The 19,351-nt window shown below is 43.3% G+C and overlaps 1 protein-coding gene across 9 annotated transcripts in view; it reads left to right on the top strand.

Moving 5' to 3' along the window:
- Positions 1 to 2,531, top strand: part of USP25 (ubiquitin specific peptidase 25) — a 96,495-nt gene extending 93,964 nt beyond the window's left edge. For all 9 annotated transcript variants that reach the window (XM_063448463.1, XM_063448436.1, XM_063448427.1 and 6 more), the window contains 2 exons: positions 672 to 867; positions 2,129 to 2,531. In XM_063448463.1, the coding sequence (XP_063304533.1) occupies positions 672 to 867; positions 2,129 to 2,301 (369 nt within the window). In that variant the 3' untranslated portion in view covers positions 2,302 to 2,531. The remainder of the gene's footprint in view (positions 1 to 671; positions 868 to 2,128) is intronic.
- Positions 2,532 to 19,351: the final 16,820 nt, after the last annotated feature.

Here is a 19,351-nt window from a genome sequence, read left to right as displayed (position 1 = left end):
TTGGTCTTTAAGGGGTTAAAGCCTCAAACAATGTTATTGGTACTTAGGGAATTAAAAGCACTTAAGGCAATGAAGTATCTTAAGGAATCCAGTTACTTAATGTACATATGTAATACTTAGAGTCTATGTGTAAGTGCAGCCTTAAATCATTGGGGAATAGTAGTAAACATTAAAATTATATGTACAAGAAATGTGTTGCTACGTAATGTTGTATATTGTTTGTTAAACTGTTTCCCAGAAATTGGCTAGGTTTGGAAGCTGCAGTGACCACACTTAGCCAAGCTATTTTAGAACCTCTTTGGCAAATACACTTTCAACAGACTGTACAGAAAATAAATGTATTTAGATTTTGGGCATTAAGCAGGCAAATCAAATTTTGACACAATGCAATTCTGTCACTAAATTCACTTCCCCCAGCCTATTTATGCCTACCTCTAGCCCCCATGGCGCATAGTGGCCCAGGAACCGGTGCTACTCTCCTTATTCAAGTTGTGCTGATCCCATCGTAACTTGATTAACGGAGACTTAGAGTAGTACAGTTGTCCCTACTTTCCCATATGTATGACTTTTAAAATAATAATTAAAAAAGTTTCTACACATGGACACTGTTTACACCAACATTAAGCTTTTGTATTTCTGATTCTTTTTTTCCTTACCCTTTTGTTTTGAAGAAACTGAATGAACAGGCAGCAGCTTTGTTTGAATCTGGGGAGGTTGAAGAAGTCAACAATGGCTTGACTTTGATGAATGAGCTTATTGTACCATGTTTACCATTGCTGTTGGTCGATGAAATGGAGGAGAAGGACATGGTTGCTGTAGAAGACATGCGGAACCGTTGGTGTTCCTATTTGGGGCAAGAAATGGAACGTAAGTATTTTAGGAAATCTTTTATAATTTGGAAGAATGCTTCTGATTAAAATTATATTACATTTTTAACCTAGATTATCCCTTAAATCTTAAAGCATTATATTAGTGATGAATTAAAAAAAAAAATACTGCAAAAAAAAAATTAAAAAGGAAAAATATATATTTTACCAATATATTTTATATAGCGTCGATAAATTCCTTAAGGGCTTTACAATTATAAGATAGGCATAGCTGAGAAATGATTGACATGAATACTGACCAAGACAAAAGTTAAAGAAGGCTCTTCTAAAACAAGCTTACAATATAAGAAAAAAACATTGTGAAATAAAAATCACTTATTACTCCTTATTTTGGCAGTGATTTTTACAAATCACTAAGTCTGTTAGCCACTCTCAGCAACAAGAGTTAGTTATGCACCATGCACTTTGTATTGTGACTTGCTGTACAAATTGAGTATAGTCCTAGTTCAGGGATCAGCAGCGTATGGCACGTGTGCCATGCATAGCACTCGAGATGCCTTTGCACAGCACTCAGGGCTGCCAGAGACAAACAGGAACTTCAGATATCTGCTATTGCAAACCGAGCGGTGGTTGTAGTTGGTGAGAGCAATCCTCAATTTACGCATTCCAGCACTTAGAGAAAGTGATCTCAGATCACTTCCTCCCCCTACTTGTGTACAGGAATCCACACTGGAATAAAGCAGCCTACAAAAGCTATTGCAGCTCCTGCCCCACTGAAGCCACCCACACTGCTATATATACACAGAGCTGGAGAAGAAACTACCCCTCATACAAATAATACAAACCGCCCCATAACATAAAACCATTGACAATCCACATACATGCACACAACCCCACAAGCAGCTTTTCACATGCAATACCAGAAGCCGCCCCACACATACACACACCAACTAACATACAAAATTCCACAAGCAGCCTCCATACACAGCCCACATTCAAAGGTATCATACACAATACTACTCATGAACATATATGCAATAGAACAGTCAATATATGCACAAATACAATGCAACAAAGCAACTGCTGCCTCGATAAATAACACAAGCAGAATGCTGCAACATACACACTTTAAAAAATCGGTTCTGCACACCAAGAGACTTCAAAATCTTGTTTTGGCACAGTTCTACGAAAAGGTTGCTTACCCCTGTTCTAGTTTATAAAAGCTGTACAATTGGAATGTGTAAAACTACAAGATATTTGCCTGAACAAGTTTTATGATTATATTTTTCTCTAACTTCCAGCTAACCTGCAAGAAAAGCTAACTGATTTTCTGCCAAAACTGCTCGATTGTTCAACAGAAATTAAAGGTTTCAATGAACCGCCAAAGCTTCCTTCTTTTTCTACGCACGAGCTGTGTGAGCGATTTGCTCGAATAATGTTATCACTTAGTCGAACACCAGCTGATGGGAGATAAGCAAAGCACCTTCTTACGCACATTGTATGGATGGTTTTATTTAGTTTTTTTTCTTTTTCAGTTTTTAACTCATGCCTTCCTGTCACAAAGTTCGCTTTGTTGCTGCTATTTTTTTTTTTTTTTAAACTTTTATATGTTACAGACGGCTAAATATGAAAATACTGTACAGACTTTTAGGCAGAATACAAACATTGCTGATATATGCATGGCACTCAATCCTCATTTTTTTTTTTTTTTTTATAGCAGAACTGATGCAACCAAAACCTTAAAGACAAGACTGCTTTGTTTGCTACATTTCTGTGACAGTATTAACTTGCTTTTATCAAAAGAGAAAACAAAACCTCGTTTTATTGACACACACATTTTTGTTTCAATTATCCCTTGACCGCCGCCATTTTAATTATCTGGTGCCATGTTTAAATACATGGTGCCTGGTAGCTTGTAAATGAAATTGAAGAATAAAGTTTTATTTATGGCTACTACTGTTTGCAAAAAAATAAAAATGAAAAAAAAAAATGAAAACATTAAGTTGTACATTTGTGTATGAATAGATGAATATTTTTTTGATGAGATGAACAGCAGATAATGGTTGAGTTTGTAAGTAAAATATTCAGTTTCTTGATTCTTAAGTCAAATTATGCTGAAGGATAATTGTTTGTATTCCAAAGCAATTAATGATAATTTTGTGTTTTCTTTCTTTTATTTGTGGGTTTTTTTTCCCCTTGGTTTGTTTTTTTTTGTTTTAAACCTTAGAAAATTAGGACATTATTTCTGAAATATTTTTTTTCCACTTTTAAAACTGGTTTCAGGACTAAAATTTAGTGCTGTTGCCAATAATTACAGCATCAATATTGTAAAATATATTACACGTTTGAATTTCAATTGAACATAATACATGCTTTTTTTAAAGATATCCATTCAGTGTCTCTTGTCTTATTTGTAATACGACTTGTAATGTAATGGCACTGTGAAAGCTATTTAAGCAATTGTCAGTGCATGTCCATTTTACAGAGTGCAATGCGACTACCAGAATCATACTCGGAATCTAGAATACTGTGCATTTTGGGTGCATGCCCACTGAAAAACATGGCTGTGTTTTCAAATGGTACACAGATCTAAGTTTTAGATTAAAGTACTACTGTAAAAACCTGACATATGAACAAAACAATTAAGCTTAAGTGGTTTTGGTGCTTAGAGTGCCTTTAAGGGTGGTAAGTAGGTCCATGGGAGAGAAGAAAACAGGGGGATATAGGTGGGGAAGTGCTTACTAAAATAAAAAAACAGTATTTTAATGTATCTGTTTGTTGGACAGTTTAACCCTAACTATACCGGTCTGCCCCAGCAAACAATCGGGGATTTTCCGTTGCCAATCAAATTCACCCACAATCAATTTGTAAAATGAACCCAATGGGAGGACAAACAGAAGACCTCATGGGCAGTGAAGATACACACTCAAAATATTAGAAGCACTCCGGTCTTATTATTTTTAGAAAGCTTTCCAGACGTGATGGTTACATTAGTGACCTCCAAATGTATACATACAGCACAAGGACAGTCTCCGGAGTAAAAAATAGAAGTTGTTAGTCTTTAAAGGGTCACTCCAAGTAGTGAGCTTGCACTGCATCTGTCCTTCTCTACCTGGATAAGCTAAATCTCACTTTACAGCACAGGAGAACTAATGCAGGATTGCAATAATTGGCTGAGAGCACTCTGCTGACATTCTCAAGCCAATGATTGCATTCCTGCATGCTCTAAAGTGACATCCAAATGATCATATAACTCGGGTAAGTTATGCAACCATGGTAAAACAGACCTCTTATTGCGGGACAGTGCCAGAATATCCCAAGTATGAGTTATAGTGGTTATGGTGCTTTAAGTGGTCTTTTAAAAGGAAGCCATTACTTCTCAGGAAAGTAAAAAAAAAAAGATTTTTCTTATCGATCTTATAACAAATGCAAGGGGTGCTCGTAATTTCTCTAGTCATTGGTGGATGAAAATGTTGCCCTTGGAGAGCAGACATTCAATCCCTAAATACAAATGTGACTGATTAAAGGGACACCCTAGGCACCCAGACCACTTCAGCTAATTGAAGTGGTCTGGGTGCTGTGCCCCTATGGCACTTAGTGCTGCAATGTAAAACATTGCAGTTCCAGAGAAACCGCAATGTTTACATTGCATCTCTAAGTCTGCCCTCTGTGGCTGTCTACCAGACAGCCACTGGGGGAGCGTCCAGATTCATAAGGGACTTTTGGTCCGTTATCTGACGCAGGATGTCCTCACGGACCCCCAACATCAGATTTTCCCTATAGGAAAGCATTGAATATTGAATAATGCTTTCCTATGGGGAGGTCTAATGCGCACGCGTGGCCATTGCCGAGCATGCGCATTGGGTCTCTCCCGCTGGCTGACGTTGGGGGGGGGGAGGAGTCTGGGCGGAGCCTTACCCAGCACCGAGGGACATCGGCGCTGTATTCGGGTAAGTAGCTGAAGTGGTTTTAGGGAGGGGGGGCACTGCAGGATCTTGCAGTGCCAGAAAAATGGGTGTGTTTTCCTGGAACTGGAGAGTCCCTTTAAGTGCTACAGAGAACAAACTGCATTTAATAAGAAGTTAAGCCAAGAAGACTGAATTGTCTCCCACAATTCCAAATAAAATACAAATACCAAAACAAAGTGTTTGTGGTGTACATTCTTGTGTAAATTAGTGAAACTCTCATCACCTAAAGTACCAATGCATAAAAATGGGTTTACAGTTATCTTAAGAAAAAAGCAAATTCTCACAGAAACGAAAATAATAGAAAAAAGATTGGATATATTGTGTGGTATTTCAAAAAATAAATAAAATAAAAATATAATAAACTGACACTCACAGAAATAAAGAACAAAAGTGTGCTAACATGACACTCACAGAAATAAAGAACAACAAAAGTGTGCTAACAGCATATTGCCACATGAGCCACTTAACTCCCATAAGTCCTCCAGTATGCCGCTCTGCTGGTCTAATAAATCCTCCTCATAGAAGATCCAGGTCTTGATTTGAGGTGAGCCTGGAAACTTAGAAAATGACCACAGTTCAAATAGGAAACGTCTATCAAAGTAGCTTGCTCTACACATTTAGTCTTATGTGATTTCCTCAGGAGATAATTTCCTCTGGGTTCTCCTATTACTTTATAGTACTCCTATTAGTCCTGATTGATTCCTCCTGACTGATTGGGCGTCAAACAAAGTGACAGCCTCCGCGTGAACATAACCATGCCACTCAGGGGCCACCATCTAAAGGGCCTGGGGCTTTGCCATAACTTTTCTTATTGCTCTCTAAATGTTAATTACACCCAAAAACCAGAGACAATCCTGTAAAGCAAACATGTCAAACTCAAAGGCTAACTTGGGCCACATAAACAAGGTGTGACTTTATGTGGGCTGCAAAAACTTTAATTTTCATAGAAACATAGGTGTATTTCGAAAAGTCAAATAGAAATAAGAGCTGCGCCTAATAAAAATAAATAAAATAATGAACAGATAGTCCAAATAAAAAAATGAAAATAGAAAGTCGTATCTAAATCGATCTGATGTGGTCGTCTGGTACATCAATGTTCAGTCCGCAATATTTATCCTTGTTTGGTTCTTCCTTATGGATCCACTCCTATGTAAGAGACAAAGGGTATATAGAGGAAGCCAGATAGTGTAGTATTGTTAAAAATAAAGGGAATAAAATGGATAAAACTCTTGAATGCAAACTCACATTTGAAAGAGCAAAAGCCTGCTCTGGTGTAGAGGGCGTGCAGCGGTTTGGATCCCCGCTTATGGGATATGCAGTAGGTGTCCTCCGTCTTTAGTGTGTTTTCTTCGTCCTTTGTATGGCAAACACTCGGGTAGAGAGAGACAACCAATAGTGTACACTGGATATAAAACTATGGTTAAATGAAAGAAATAAAATGGGTACTCACAATGGGGGAGCAGGTACACTGCTCCTTTAAAATAGCGCTGGTGGTATTATCCCCACCTAGGATTTCTTGGAGTCCGAAGTGATGATAAAATGCCAGGTAAGGAAATAATAAATGTATATAAAAATACAATAAAAAGTGATAAAAATTTGTATTTTTTATTTGGACTATCTGTTCATTATTTTATTTATTTTTATTAGGCGCAGCTCTTATTTCTATTTGTCTTTATTGTGTAACTTTTAAGGGTCTTTGAGGGATTCCCTTATAGAGTTGCTGCCTCCTGTGTTATCCAGCGCTTACTCATTTTTCTGTTTTTATTTCGAAAAGTACAGTATAAAAAAAAAAAGATGTATATGGGGGGCCTGCCTCTGGCTATGTTTTATGACTTTGTGTGTGTGTGTGTGTGAGGGTTTTCTTCATGTGTGACTGACAGGATGAGTAAAGGGGTAACTGTGGCAGGGTGAGTGTGACAGGACGAAGGAATGAATGAGACAGGGTTGGGGGGTGACTGTGACATGGTTGGTGAAGGGAGTGTTACAGAGGGAGGTAAGGCAAGTGTGACTGGATGGGGGGGTTAATTGACAGGGTGAGTGTGACAGGATTGGGGGGGTTAATTGACAGGGTGAGTGGCAGAGTGAAGGGGTGAGTGTGACCGGATTGGGGGTTAACCCTTTAAAGACACATGACACGTCATGATTCCCTTTTATTCCAGAAGTTTGGTCCTTAAGGGGTTAATGTGACCAGGTGAATGTGGTATGGTTGGAGGAGTGAGTGTAACGGGGCAAAGGGAGGTGAATATGACAGGACTAGGGAGGGGGTAAATTGACAGGGTGAGTGGCAGAGTGAAGGGGGGAGTGTGGCAGGATTAGATGTGTTAATGAGACCGGGTACATGTGGCAGGGTGGGGAGGGAGTGTTGCAGGATATGGGGAGGTGAGCGTGACTAAGTGACAGGGTTGGGGAGTGTTATTTGACATGGTTAGTGTGGCATGGCAGGATGAGTGTAACAGGATTGGAGGGCTTAATGTGTCAGAGTGATAGGGTGAAGGTGGATGAGTGTGATAGTGTGAGAAAAGGTGAGAGTGACAGGATATGGGGGGTTGTGTGATAAGGTGAGTGTGGCAATATTAGAGGGGGTGAGTGTGAAACGATCAGGAGGGGTTAATGTGAAGGAGGGTTACAGTGTGTGGGGGAGGGTTTGACTGGGGTGAGTGAGTGTGAAGTGGGGGGGAGTGATATAGTGCGGAAGGTGGAAGGGGTTTTCCTATCAGAACTACCTTTAAAAAAAAAAAAAAATCCTAATCCATTCCCTGGTGCTCTATTTATTTAGTCTGCAGCTACACCACATGCAGAGCTGCAGACCACATGGTGTCTTGCGATCTCCAGTCAGATCTGCTCTGATTGGTTGGAGACTGCAGGATACTTCAGTCTCAGCTCTGCACCCAGCGGAGCTGCAAACTGACTGTAGTGCTGGCTCTTTCTCAGTGCAGACTGAGGGAAGGGCCTCGCACCCGGTGGCATAATAGGCAGGCTGCCGGCCCTCTCCCTAGATCGGGCCCGAAAGGCTTTAGGCAGCCGCCTAATTAGAAAGCTGCTTCTGCTGGGTCAAATACATAAATAATACTGAGTGTTAAAATATCAATGACAACTAACCCATTTCATGTGTCTGTAAGGTGCACACTACCATTCTGTTTTCAGTGAGTATCCCCTAAAAAGAATGAACTGAGACATCCAAAAGTGTAGTACCTTCATATATACGACTTCTAAAATAGTAGAAGTGCTCCCCTTGTAGAGAACAAAGAAGACGTGCAGTTCACCCTTTTAATTTAATGATTGATGAAGCAGCAAATGTTCCATTGACTTATAAAATGAAAATTGGAAACCAAGTATTTTATAAAATATAAATACATATCAACATGCGTGGGATTCTCCTTCCAAATTGTGTTTCACAGTATGTCCAGCTTTCTTAACTGGAATATGTAAAAAATGTCCACACCTCTCGGAATGTAGGGGACTGAGCAAAAACATGGGGTAGGGGAGACCACTAAGGGACAAGGGCGGAGTGGGAGCGCTTACAAGGAAACAGGGAAAGGGGTGAATGAGACACACAAAGGTGGTGGAGAAAGAGGCATACAGAGGGGCTTGAGTGGAGAGAAAGACACAAATGGGCTGAGGATGAAAGAGACGCACAAAAAGGCCTGGGGTGGGAGAAAAATACACAGAGGAGCTGGATGAGAACGAGACACATCTACGGGCTGGAGAAGGGGAAAAGGAGACAAACAGAGGGGCTGAGGGGAGGCAGATGGGGTGGGGTGAAAGAGACACAGACAAAGGAGCTAAGAAGAGTAAAAGACAGAAAGGGGCTGAGAGAGGAGACACACAAAGGGGCCGGGGTAGTAATATATACAAAATGTGGGAGGATGTAAGAGTCATACAAAGAGGGGCAGATAAGAGACACGCAAGGGGGGTTGTAAAAAATACACAAGGGAGGTGTAAGAATGGGGAAAAAATAGGGGATAAGATACACTAAAGTGGGTAAGACGTTTAAAAGAGGGGATAAGAAACACAAAAGGGGGTTAAGAGGCACACAAGGGAGGGAGGCAAAATGCATTTTCATTTATGTACCCAAAAATCCTTGCACCGGCCCGGAGTAGAGGCAGTGAGTTGTATTCCTAGATATTGGAGTCTGCTTCTCTGCAAGGGAGAAAGATTGAGCCAAATTGCTCCTGAGATTAGCGGGTATATTGAGGTTTAGGATTTCTGATTTTGTCATGTTTATCTTGAGATTACAGAGTTTATTATATTGCTGGAATTCTTGTATGTTTGGCAGTGTTATCATTGGTTGTGTAACCATGTCATGTATGGAAGGGTGCTGCCTAATGCTCTGTGGGAAGGGGTCTAATGCAAGTGCAAAAAGCAGTGGGGAAAGGAAACATCCTGTCTCGTGCTGTTTGTGATAGTGAATGGTTGAAGCCATCTAAGTTCATTCTAGCCGTAGGTGCAGAATAGAGAGATTTTACCCAACTGAGCATATTAGGACCTAGACCCAAATATTGTAGTGTAGAAAATAGAAAAGGCCTATATCGTGCCTCTCTTTCTGGTACATAGCCAATTTGATCTTGACCTATAATGTGGGTGTTTTTTAGGCAGTTCACCAGGATTTTTGCCAACATCTTGAGATCCACATTGAGCAGGGAGATTGGCCTATAACTATGGTAGAGTTCTGAAACCTTTCCTGGTTTCAAGAGGACCGTAATGGTTGTCATTAGGTTGTGTGGGTGAAGTTGTGCCTTAGGTATTAAAGCATTTCAAGACTCCAAAAAGGATGTGGCAAGGAGATCTAGATTGGTCTTGTAATTTCAGACTGTCGGGCCATCTGGCTCTGGGGCTTCACCTAATGGAGTGTCTTTTAAGGGCAGCTTGTAGTTCCTCTAAGCAGACTCTAGGGACTAACTTACCTGGTGTTAGCAATAAGGTCAGGTGTTTTGTGAAGTAACTGTCAATGTGGGCTTGGTGAGCATTTGGGATAGCTGTTTGTGAGGCGTTCTGTATGATGTACATCATGAGCATATCTTCTGTTGATTCTGCGTGAGGGCAGTCTGTCAGTCTGTGTCTTGTGGCATAAGAGAGAGACCTCAACCTTCTGGACGGCTTTCACCAACAGTTTTCCACTTTTATTACCTAGCTTATAAAACTTTTTCATGGTGCATGTTATTTTAGATGGTCGAATCTTGAGCAAGGTGTGAAGCTGGAATTGAAGGTATAACAATTGGGTGTAATCTCCCTCTGACATAGTGCGTTTGTTATTTCTCTCCATGTCACCAGTCTAAGTGATAAGGCTTTCTAAAAGCCTCTGGAACTCATGTTTTTGTCTAACCACTCATTGGATTAGGCAACTTCAGATCACGACTTTGTGGGTTCCCCACACCAAAGAGGTGGTGAATTATATTCCTTTTTAAATTTTTCAAAGTATTGTTGGATTAGAGACTTAAGGCCATCTCATCGAGTCTCCAGTGAGATGCTATTCATCACTGTAATGGAGATGTTAAGGTAATAAGGACTTGGGAGTGGTCTTACCAAATCATAGGGAGGATCTTGGAGTAGTCTGGTAAGTGTAGCTGGCCAAATGGGAGGAAGATAGAATCTTATTTAAAATGTGCACCAACAATCTGAGAGGCACAGATTGTGTAAGGATATTCTGATAGCTCAAAGTAATCGAACCAAGAAGGAATCAAGAGGGATGTTAAGGTCACCTCCTGGAAGCCATCCAGTCGAGACATCATCCTGAAGAAGGCAACATGTGATGAATTGTGTAGATATACAGATATAATGGTATACAGAGCATTGCATATTGTCCTTTTAATAAAGATGTACCTCCACTCAGTATCCCTGAGAACATCTATCATAATAAAAGGTAGGTTTTGTGCAAATAGAATATCCACTTCCATCTTTTTATCAAATAGTGAATTACTGTAGAATGTCGTGAGGCATCATCCATTCTTTATCAGGGGGATCCTACTCTCACGAAAATGCTTTCTTTGATCATAACTACGGAGGCTCTATGATTGTGGAAGTCTTTCAAGATAATATGTTTCTTATCTGGGATGTTCAATCCTTTAGCATTAATTGAGAGGATTCTCAGGGTCAAAGGCCTTCCCTAGCTTTAGTTGGTTTAATTTTACTATATATTTTTTTTGTACTGTTTAATATAACTCCCATCTCTATCTATTGGGGGTGAGGTGTTGGCAAACATCTTCTGGGTACAGCTCCCAGTTCAGGTCTGTGAGAGTGGTTATCAGTTAGCTCCTAATGGGGACTTTAAAGCAAATGTGGGGCTCAAGGACTCTGGTGAATGGTTATGAGGTCTATCCTCACATCTACATGTGAAGTAATATATTGGATCAAAAATCATAATAATTGAACAGAACAGAGAAAATTGAAAGGGAACAAGTATAATACATTATAAAGTGATCTAGCCACCAAAGTTCAGATCAGCATGTAGAGCGGAGAGGAGATGGAGAGTCTCCTGATCATATTACCGTATGTTCTCTAGCCATTTATCTGCTTTGCATCTCTTTTTGGTGCCAATAGGTATCTGGACAACAGGTCAGGCCAATCCTGTAGGGTGTCTTGTGAAAGTCCAGTTGTGGAAGAGCAGTTGTCAGGTCAGTGTCAGAGCGTATGAGTAGCCCATGGTCTGTTCAAATGGAAAGTTCAAATGTATATAACCACCGGTATGTGAGGTGCCTGTCGCATTATGCCGAGGTGAGTGGTCTATGCAATCTCCTCTTATATAAAGGAAGTGAGGAGACATCTTGGAATAGTGTGCTGGTTATTTGCTGAAATTGAATCCAGTTGGATGCCCTTTTCATTTTATTTTCCTTTACTTCATGTCTCAATAGACAGCATATTATATCTGTCAGTGGGCTGTTAGGAGGCACACAATGATGTTATATCCTGTTAAGTCTCTCAAACTCTATATTCATGGACATATCTCTGCCCAGTAATTGGTTAAACTAGTGGGTGATTGAGTGCCGGAGGTCCTCAGGGAAACCATCAAATTCCAGTAAGCCATTCACTCTACTGTTATTACGGTGCCCTTTGCTCTCTACATCCTTAATGTGTGTGACCGTGTGCTGTATCAAGGTGATGTGGTGGACCTGTTCCACTGTTTTAGTTTTTTGTGCGTGCTCTAGGAGTCCCATCCACATGGTAATGCCTTGTTGTTTCGACCTGAGGCCATAGATGTCGCCCATGATGGTGTTGGTAGTTACTGCCAAGTCCTCTTTTGTCGGGAGAGACTTAATAAGAGATGTCCAGGCCATCATGGGAGCTTATGAAGGAGCCCAGGAAAGAGGGCACGTAGATGAGTGAGTTCACCGCCATTTTGTCCTTGTCCGAAGCTGTGGCTGTGTTTCTAACCAGGAGGAATAGTGTCTCGTAGTTTGTGATGAGGATGTTAGAAGTTCAACTTGGTCATGTCAGACATCGGGTGCCTTTTGGGTTTCCACATGAATCGATTTTAGTATGCCATTTAAACTGTTAACTAGTGGGGGCTGTTGTTGACAACATCTTCAAACATCTTTGACAACATCTTCAAATGTGATGTCATCTCATTCGACCGTCAAGAGCCACGCCACTGGAAATATAAAGTTGGAGATTTTTTTTTCACAGTTTGAATATTTTGTAATATAATTTGTAATTCCTTTGTTAGTTCTCTGTAATTCCTGCTTTAGTGAAAAACACTGTATGCTGCACTGAATCTTCAAATACTACCACGGTCGCAAGGGTCGCAGCTGTGACCGGGACTGTCACTCTAGGGAGCCCAGCCACCACTGCGACCCCTGCAACCTTGGGCAGCCAGCAGACCTTTAGTGCCAGTGCACAGCAGCACCGGCTGGGCCCCACGGTCACAGGCTAACCGGCAGGAAGGAAGCGATGTGCTGTGCTGCTCCCCTCCTGCCGCTGTGAGTAGCGCAGCTGAGCGATCTGACAGGAAGTGCTCACTGAGAGGTGGTGAAGAGTCGGAAGGGAAATGGGTGGGGGATGGAGAGTCTGCAGGGGAAGGGGGTGGCGAGTCTGCAGGGGAAGGAGTGGGGATGGAGAGTCTGCAGGGGAAGGGGGGTGGAGAGTCTGCAGGGGAAGGATTGGGGATGGAGAGTCTGCAGGGGAAGGGGGGATGGAGAGTCTGCAGGGGAAGGGAGGTGGAGAGTCTGCAGGGGAAGGGGGGATGAAGAAATGTGGGGGATTAATTGAGGGTCTTCAGTGGAAGAGAGAGAGAGAAAAGGAGGGGAGAAATGGAGGGGCTGCAGGAAATGGTGGGGGAGAGATAAATTGAGAAACTGCAGGGGTGGGGAGGATGGAGAGAAATGGAGTGGCTGCAGGGGAAGGGAGGGTGAGAGAGAAATGGAGGGGCTGCAATGAGAGAGAGAGACACATGGAGAGGCAACAGTGGAGGGGGGAGATAGACACTTGGAGTGGCTTGTGGGTGAAATGAGACACTAGGAGGGTATGGGGGGAGCAAGTTAGACCTTTGGGGGAGGGGGTGAATGAGACACATGGGGGAAATAAAACATATGGAGTGGTAAGAGTGGAAGGGGAATCAAGACACATGAAGGTGCCTGGGGGGAATAATACATGTGGAGGGGATTGGGGGGAGGGAATGTTACACATGGGGGAAAGGAACACATGGAGGGGCTGGGGGTAGGAAATGAGACACAAGGGGAAATGAGACACATCAAGAGAATGGGGGGGCCAGGGCAATTTTCGCACCAGGGTTCTGGGGTTTCTAGTTACACCTCTGATCTAAATGGTTATATCACATGCCCTAAACAATTAATTTACGCATCTACCATCTACATTAACCAAATTAAAGGACCACTATAGTGCCAGGAAAACATACTCGTTTTCCTGGCACTATAGTGCCATGAGGGTGCCCCCACCCTCAGGGACCCCCTCCCACCAGGCTCTGGGGTGAGGAAGGGGTTAAACTTACCTCTTTCTCCAGCGCCGGGCAGGGAGCTCTCCTCCTCCTCTCCGCCTCCTCTCCTCCTCTTCGGCTGAATGCGCATGTGCGGCAGGAGCCGCACGCGCATTCAGCCAGTCCATAGGAAAGCATTCACAATGCTTTCCTATGGATGCTGGCGTCTTCTCACTGTGAAAATCACAGTGAGAAGCGTGGAAGCCCTCTAGCGGCTGTCAATGAGACAGCCACTAGAGGCTGGATTAACCCATTTATAAACATATCAGTTTCTCTGAAACTGCTATGTTAATAGAAAAAAGGGTTAACCCTAGCTGGACCAGGCACCCAGACCACTTCATTAAGCTGAAGTGGTCTGGGTGCCTATAGTGGTCCTTTAAGCATTAAACAGCAAATCTAGCAAAAAAAGATATATATAAACAATCACTTTTTCCAAGCCTCAGCTTAAAGGGACACTATAGTCACCAGAACAACTACAGCTTAATGTAGTTGTTTTGGTGAGTGTAGTCAGTCACTGCAAGCTTTTTGCTGTAAACACTGTCTTTTCAGAAAAAAGGCAGTTTTTACATTACAGCCGAGGGACATCTCCAGTTGTCACTCCTCAGATGGCTACTATAGGTGCTTCCTGGGGCAGTACGGCACAGTTTGCAGCACTGCCATTCAGTGTCTCCACCCTCTGCATGGACACACTGAACTTTGTTTATAGAGATGAATTGATTCCGTCTCTGGTCTACCTACTTTGCAATCCTATGGAAAAGCATTGTGATTGAATGAGATCATCACTTCTGATGATGTCAGCCATAGAGACAGAACAGGGGCAGAGCCAGCACCAGCAGACTGGAATAAAGGTAAGATTTTACTATATTTAATAGGCGTGGGGGGCGGGGATTCATGTATGTGTTCCTGACCCTATAGTGTTCTTCTAAATACATTTTTGTAAAAGTTTTAAGATTTAAAAATATATGTTTTAAAGTGTTTGCAAAGTTTGTGTCAGTGGTCTGGCAAGTGTCTGAATGTTTCAATGAGATGAACTGGTAGGGGGTTATAGTGCCCCTTTAAGTTCTCACCCATTTTAATTGCTTGGGGGAGTTATCCATATGATGAGTTTGTAATGTCTATTTTCCATATATCGCTAGATTATTGTTGTTATTCTAAGTTTGACTTTATATGTAACGTGTGCAAAAATGATTATATTGTGAATCATTTGTTGAACTTAGCTATTGGGATACATGTTGTGATCTTCATGCCAATCAGTTATGGTGCTTAAAGTGGGTTCAATGCAAGTAATTTGTTATTACAATGAGTACTTTGCGAAAAAAAAATTATGATAATATTATTCCTTGTAAATTCTTTTGATAAAAAGCCCTCCTCACCATTGTATCTGTCAAAATTATTTTATCTTTAAAGTGCTAACTAATATGATTATGTATCCTCGTTGTATAACTGTAAAGTGCTTCAGATTTTGGCACTAAATAAATACAAATTAAAATATAAATAGAGATGTCCCGAATAGTTCGCTGGCGAATAGTTCCTGGCGAACATAGCTTGTTCGCGTTCGCCACGGTGGGCGAACATATGCAATGTTCGGTTCGCCCCCTATTCGTCATCATTGAGTAAACTTTGACCCTGTACCTCACAGTCAGCAGACACATTCCAGCCAATCAGCAGCAGACCCTCCCTCCCAGACCCTCCCACCTCCTGGACAGCATCCATTTTAGATTCATTCGGAAGCTGCATTCTTTTTTTTTTTTATTTATTCTTTTTTTTTGAAGTGCAGTGAACATACACATAGTGACAATGACATATGGTGCAATGCAAAACGTTGGAATACAGACTTAGAGTTATAAAACAAAATGTCAAGAGGAACTGCACATTTTTAAAATATAAAACAATCATGCTAGGTAAACTTGTCTTGATATAAGTGAAAAGCATGGCATAGGGAAATCATCAGACATGTTGAGAGTGTTCGTAAGTTTGAATACACATGCTTGAACTGAAGAGGGATTAACACCACCAGTTATAGATCAACATGTGTGAATCAGAATATCAAAACTAGGAATAAGTAGACTAAATAACCTCTTAGTGAGTGCTGTTAAATGCTCGACAACTGACTACACCTCATAACAAGGGCATTTTAGATTCTCAGCAGCAAATATGTTTTAGCCAATTCCTCTGACATGCTTCAGAGAGTGGTCGTCTCTACTTGCATCCATATGCCACTTAGTAGTGCTTCCACCGCCTGCCGGGTGCACCAGAGGATCGCTCGGACCACGAGGGTCAGCAGGTCGGCGCATCAGCACCCTTGCTCCCCAAGCCCAGTCCACTGTGGAAGAAGACGCCTGGTCACCCCCAGCCCTCCAGCTTCAGTATAAGTAACCTGTGAGGTTCTGGGATCGGTCCTGTTCAGTCGTGGGCGGCTGGTTGGCGTGCCATCCCCCCTGGCTCTCTGTTCCGAAGGAGAGCACAATGCTGGGGCACCTCTAGAGATCTCTTCCATCCTAGGTGAGGTGAGTAGCAAGCCCTCTGCCGTGATTCAATCCGATTCCAGAAGGCTGCACAGAGAGCATCAAAGGCTACATGGAACTTAGCTTCCCAGTGTGGGCTTGATTGCTCTGTCGGAGTGGCGGCCATCTTAGCTGTGACATGATGGCTCGTTTTGTCAGGGTGAGTAGTGGCCATCTAGCCTTGTGGGTTACTTAAGCCTTTCCCTGGTGGGGACCAAATAACGCCCACCGGTCCAGAGGGGGGGAAACGGGGCTGTAGATATGAGGTGCAGACACGATGAGAGCTCCAGGCCGGGAGATCGGCCGCTTCTCCCTGCCACAGAACCCGCAGAGCAGATAGGCCGCAGGACAGTGCATAGTCATAGGCTGCTACAAACTTGATCGGGTAAGCTCCCTGGTGTTCAGGAACAGGTAAGTGTTCAGTGAGCAACCTCCAAAGGTATTATTCCCTCTCTGGGTCTCACTTTGCAGGCTGTATGCAGGGAGCTCACTTCATGCACGTCCGTCCGCCATGCTGGCCAGGCCCCGCCCCCCCGCGGAAGCTGCATTCTTAGTGAGAGGAGGGACAGTATAGCAGTCAGTTTCTTTCACACGTGTGCGTTTCAGGGCCTGCCAGGGCACAGTGTCACACCAGTGCAACTCATATCTGGTGTAACAGTAGTGTACATTTAAAAAAAAAAAAAACTTTTTTGACTGTGAAATAATAGCAGTCAGTTTCCTTCACGCGTGTGCGTTTCAGGGCCTGCCAGGGCACAGTGTCACACCAGTGCAACGCATATCTGGTGTAACAGTAGTGTACATTTAAAAAAAACTAGAAATTTGACTGTGAAATAATAGCAGTCAGTTTCCTTCACACGTGTGCGTTTCAGGTCCTGCCAGGGCACAGTGTCACACCAGTGCAACTCATATCTGGTGTAACAGTAGTGTACGTAAAAAAAAAAAAAAACTAGAAATTTGACTGTGAAATAATAGCAGTCAGTTTCCTTCACACGTGTGCATTTCAGGGCCTGCCAGGGCACAGTGTCACACCAGTGCAACTCATATCTGGTGTAACAGTAGTGTACATTTAAAAAAACAACACTTTTTTGACTGTGAAATAATAGCAGCCAGTTTCAGTCACGTGTGTGCGTTTCCTGCCAGGGCACAGTGTCACACCAGTGCAACTCATATCTGGTGTAACAGCAGTGTACATTTAAAAAAAAAAAGTAGCTTGCACGCATAGTACCACTAATCGAAAAAAAAATGACAGGCAGAGGCAGGCTTCCCTTTGGCCCTAGAATAATGCCCAGTGTTCAGAGGCCACGTACCCTGAACTCGAAAAGTTCTGAGGACATAGTTGACTGGCTAACACAGGACACCCAATCTTCTACAGCTTCCGCTCGGAACCTTGACGCACCATCCTCCTCCAGCTTAGCTTCGGGCCCCTTTCAAGTTACCACTTGCCCGCCTGCCGCCACCACCAACACTAGCACCACAGCCGCTTCAATTGATCTGTCAGAGGAGTTATTTACACATCAGTTGGAAGAAATGAGTGATGCGCAACCATTATTGCCAGAGGATGTAGATAAAAGGGATATGTCTCAGTCAGGCAGCATTACACACATGGACGTATGCTGTGATGATGATGATGTTGTATCCGCTGCTGCTTCCTTTGCTGAGTTGTCAGATACAAGTGAAGCGGTTGATGATGATGATGCGTCCGTGGATGTCACGTGGGTGCCCGCTAGAAGAGAAGAAGAACAGGGTGAAAGTTCAGATGGGGAGACAGAGAGGAGGAGGAGATGAGTTGGAAGCAGGGGGAGGTCATCGCAAGGAGCTAGTGGCACAGTCAGACAGCATGCATCGGCACCCGGGGTCAGCAAGACTGCACGCCAATCAACGCATGCTGTTGCCACCACCAGAATGCCTTCATTGCAGAGCTCAGCAGTGTGGCATTTTTTTTGTGTGTCTGCCTCTGACAACAGCGATGCCATTTGCAACCTGTGCCAAAAGAAACTGAGTCGTGGGAAGTCCAACACCCACCTAGGTACAACTGCTTTGCGAAGGCACATGATCGCACATCACAAACACCTATGGGATCAACACATGAGTACAAGCAGCACACAAACTCAAAGCCACCATCCTCCTCCTGGTCCAGCATCTTCAGCCACGTCAACCACTGCTGTCCTCCTTGCCCCCTCTCAACCATCCGCCACTCCGTCTCTTGCCTTGAGCAGTTCCTGCTCATCTGCCCACAGTCAGGTGTCTGTCAAGGACATGTTTGAGCGTAAGAAGCCAATGTCACAAAGTCACCCCCTTGCCCAGCATCTGACAGCTGGCTTGTCTGAACTCTTAGCCCGCCAGCTTTTACCATACAAAATGGTGGAGTCTGAGGCGTTCCAAAAATTTGTAGCTATTAGGACACCACAGTGGAAGGTACCCGGCTGAAATTTCTTTGCACAAAAGGCAATCCCCAACCAGTACTCTATTGTGCAAAAGGAAGTAATGGCATGTCTGGCACACAGTGTTGGGGCAAGGGTCCATCTGACCACTGATACCTGGTCTGCAAAGCATGGTCAGGGCAGGTATATCACCTACACTGCGCATTGGGTAAACCTGCTGACGGCTGCCAAGCATGGAATGCGTGGCTCTGCAGAGGAGTTGGTGACACCGCCACGACTTGCAGACAGGCCTGCTGCCACCTCCTCTACTTCTCCTACTCCATCCTCTTCCATAACCTCCACAGCTGAGTCCTCTTCTGCTGCTTTGTCTTGCTCCACATCAACGGCACCCCCCAGCTCCCCAGGTACTATTCCACATCCCAGATACGGCAGTGTCACGCCGTCTTGGGGTTGACTTGCCTGAAAGCAGAGAGTCACACCGGACCAGCACTCCTGTCTGCCCTGAACGCACAGGTAGATCAGTGGCTGGCACCAACTGGAGATCGGCAAAGGGGTTTGTGACGGAAGAAATTTGTTTGGCGGCATTGAATTTGGGCAAGTTGACACATGTGCCGTGCATGGCACATGTGTGTAATCTGATCGTACAACGCTTTGTGCATAAGTACCCAGGCTTACAGGACGTCCTGAAGCAGGCCAGGAAGGTGTGTGGCCATTTCAGGCGTTCCTACACGGCCATGGCGCACTT

The sequence above is a fragment of the Pelobates fuscus genome, chromosome 1 (assembly GCF_036172605.1).
Source record: "Pelobates fuscus isolate aPelFus1 chromosome 1, aPelFus1.pri, whole genome shotgun sequence".
NCBI lineage: Eukaryota > Metazoa > Chordata > Amphibia > Anura > Pelobatidae > Pelobates > Pelobates fuscus.
This window is presented reverse-complemented; position numbering and strand designations above follow the sequence as displayed.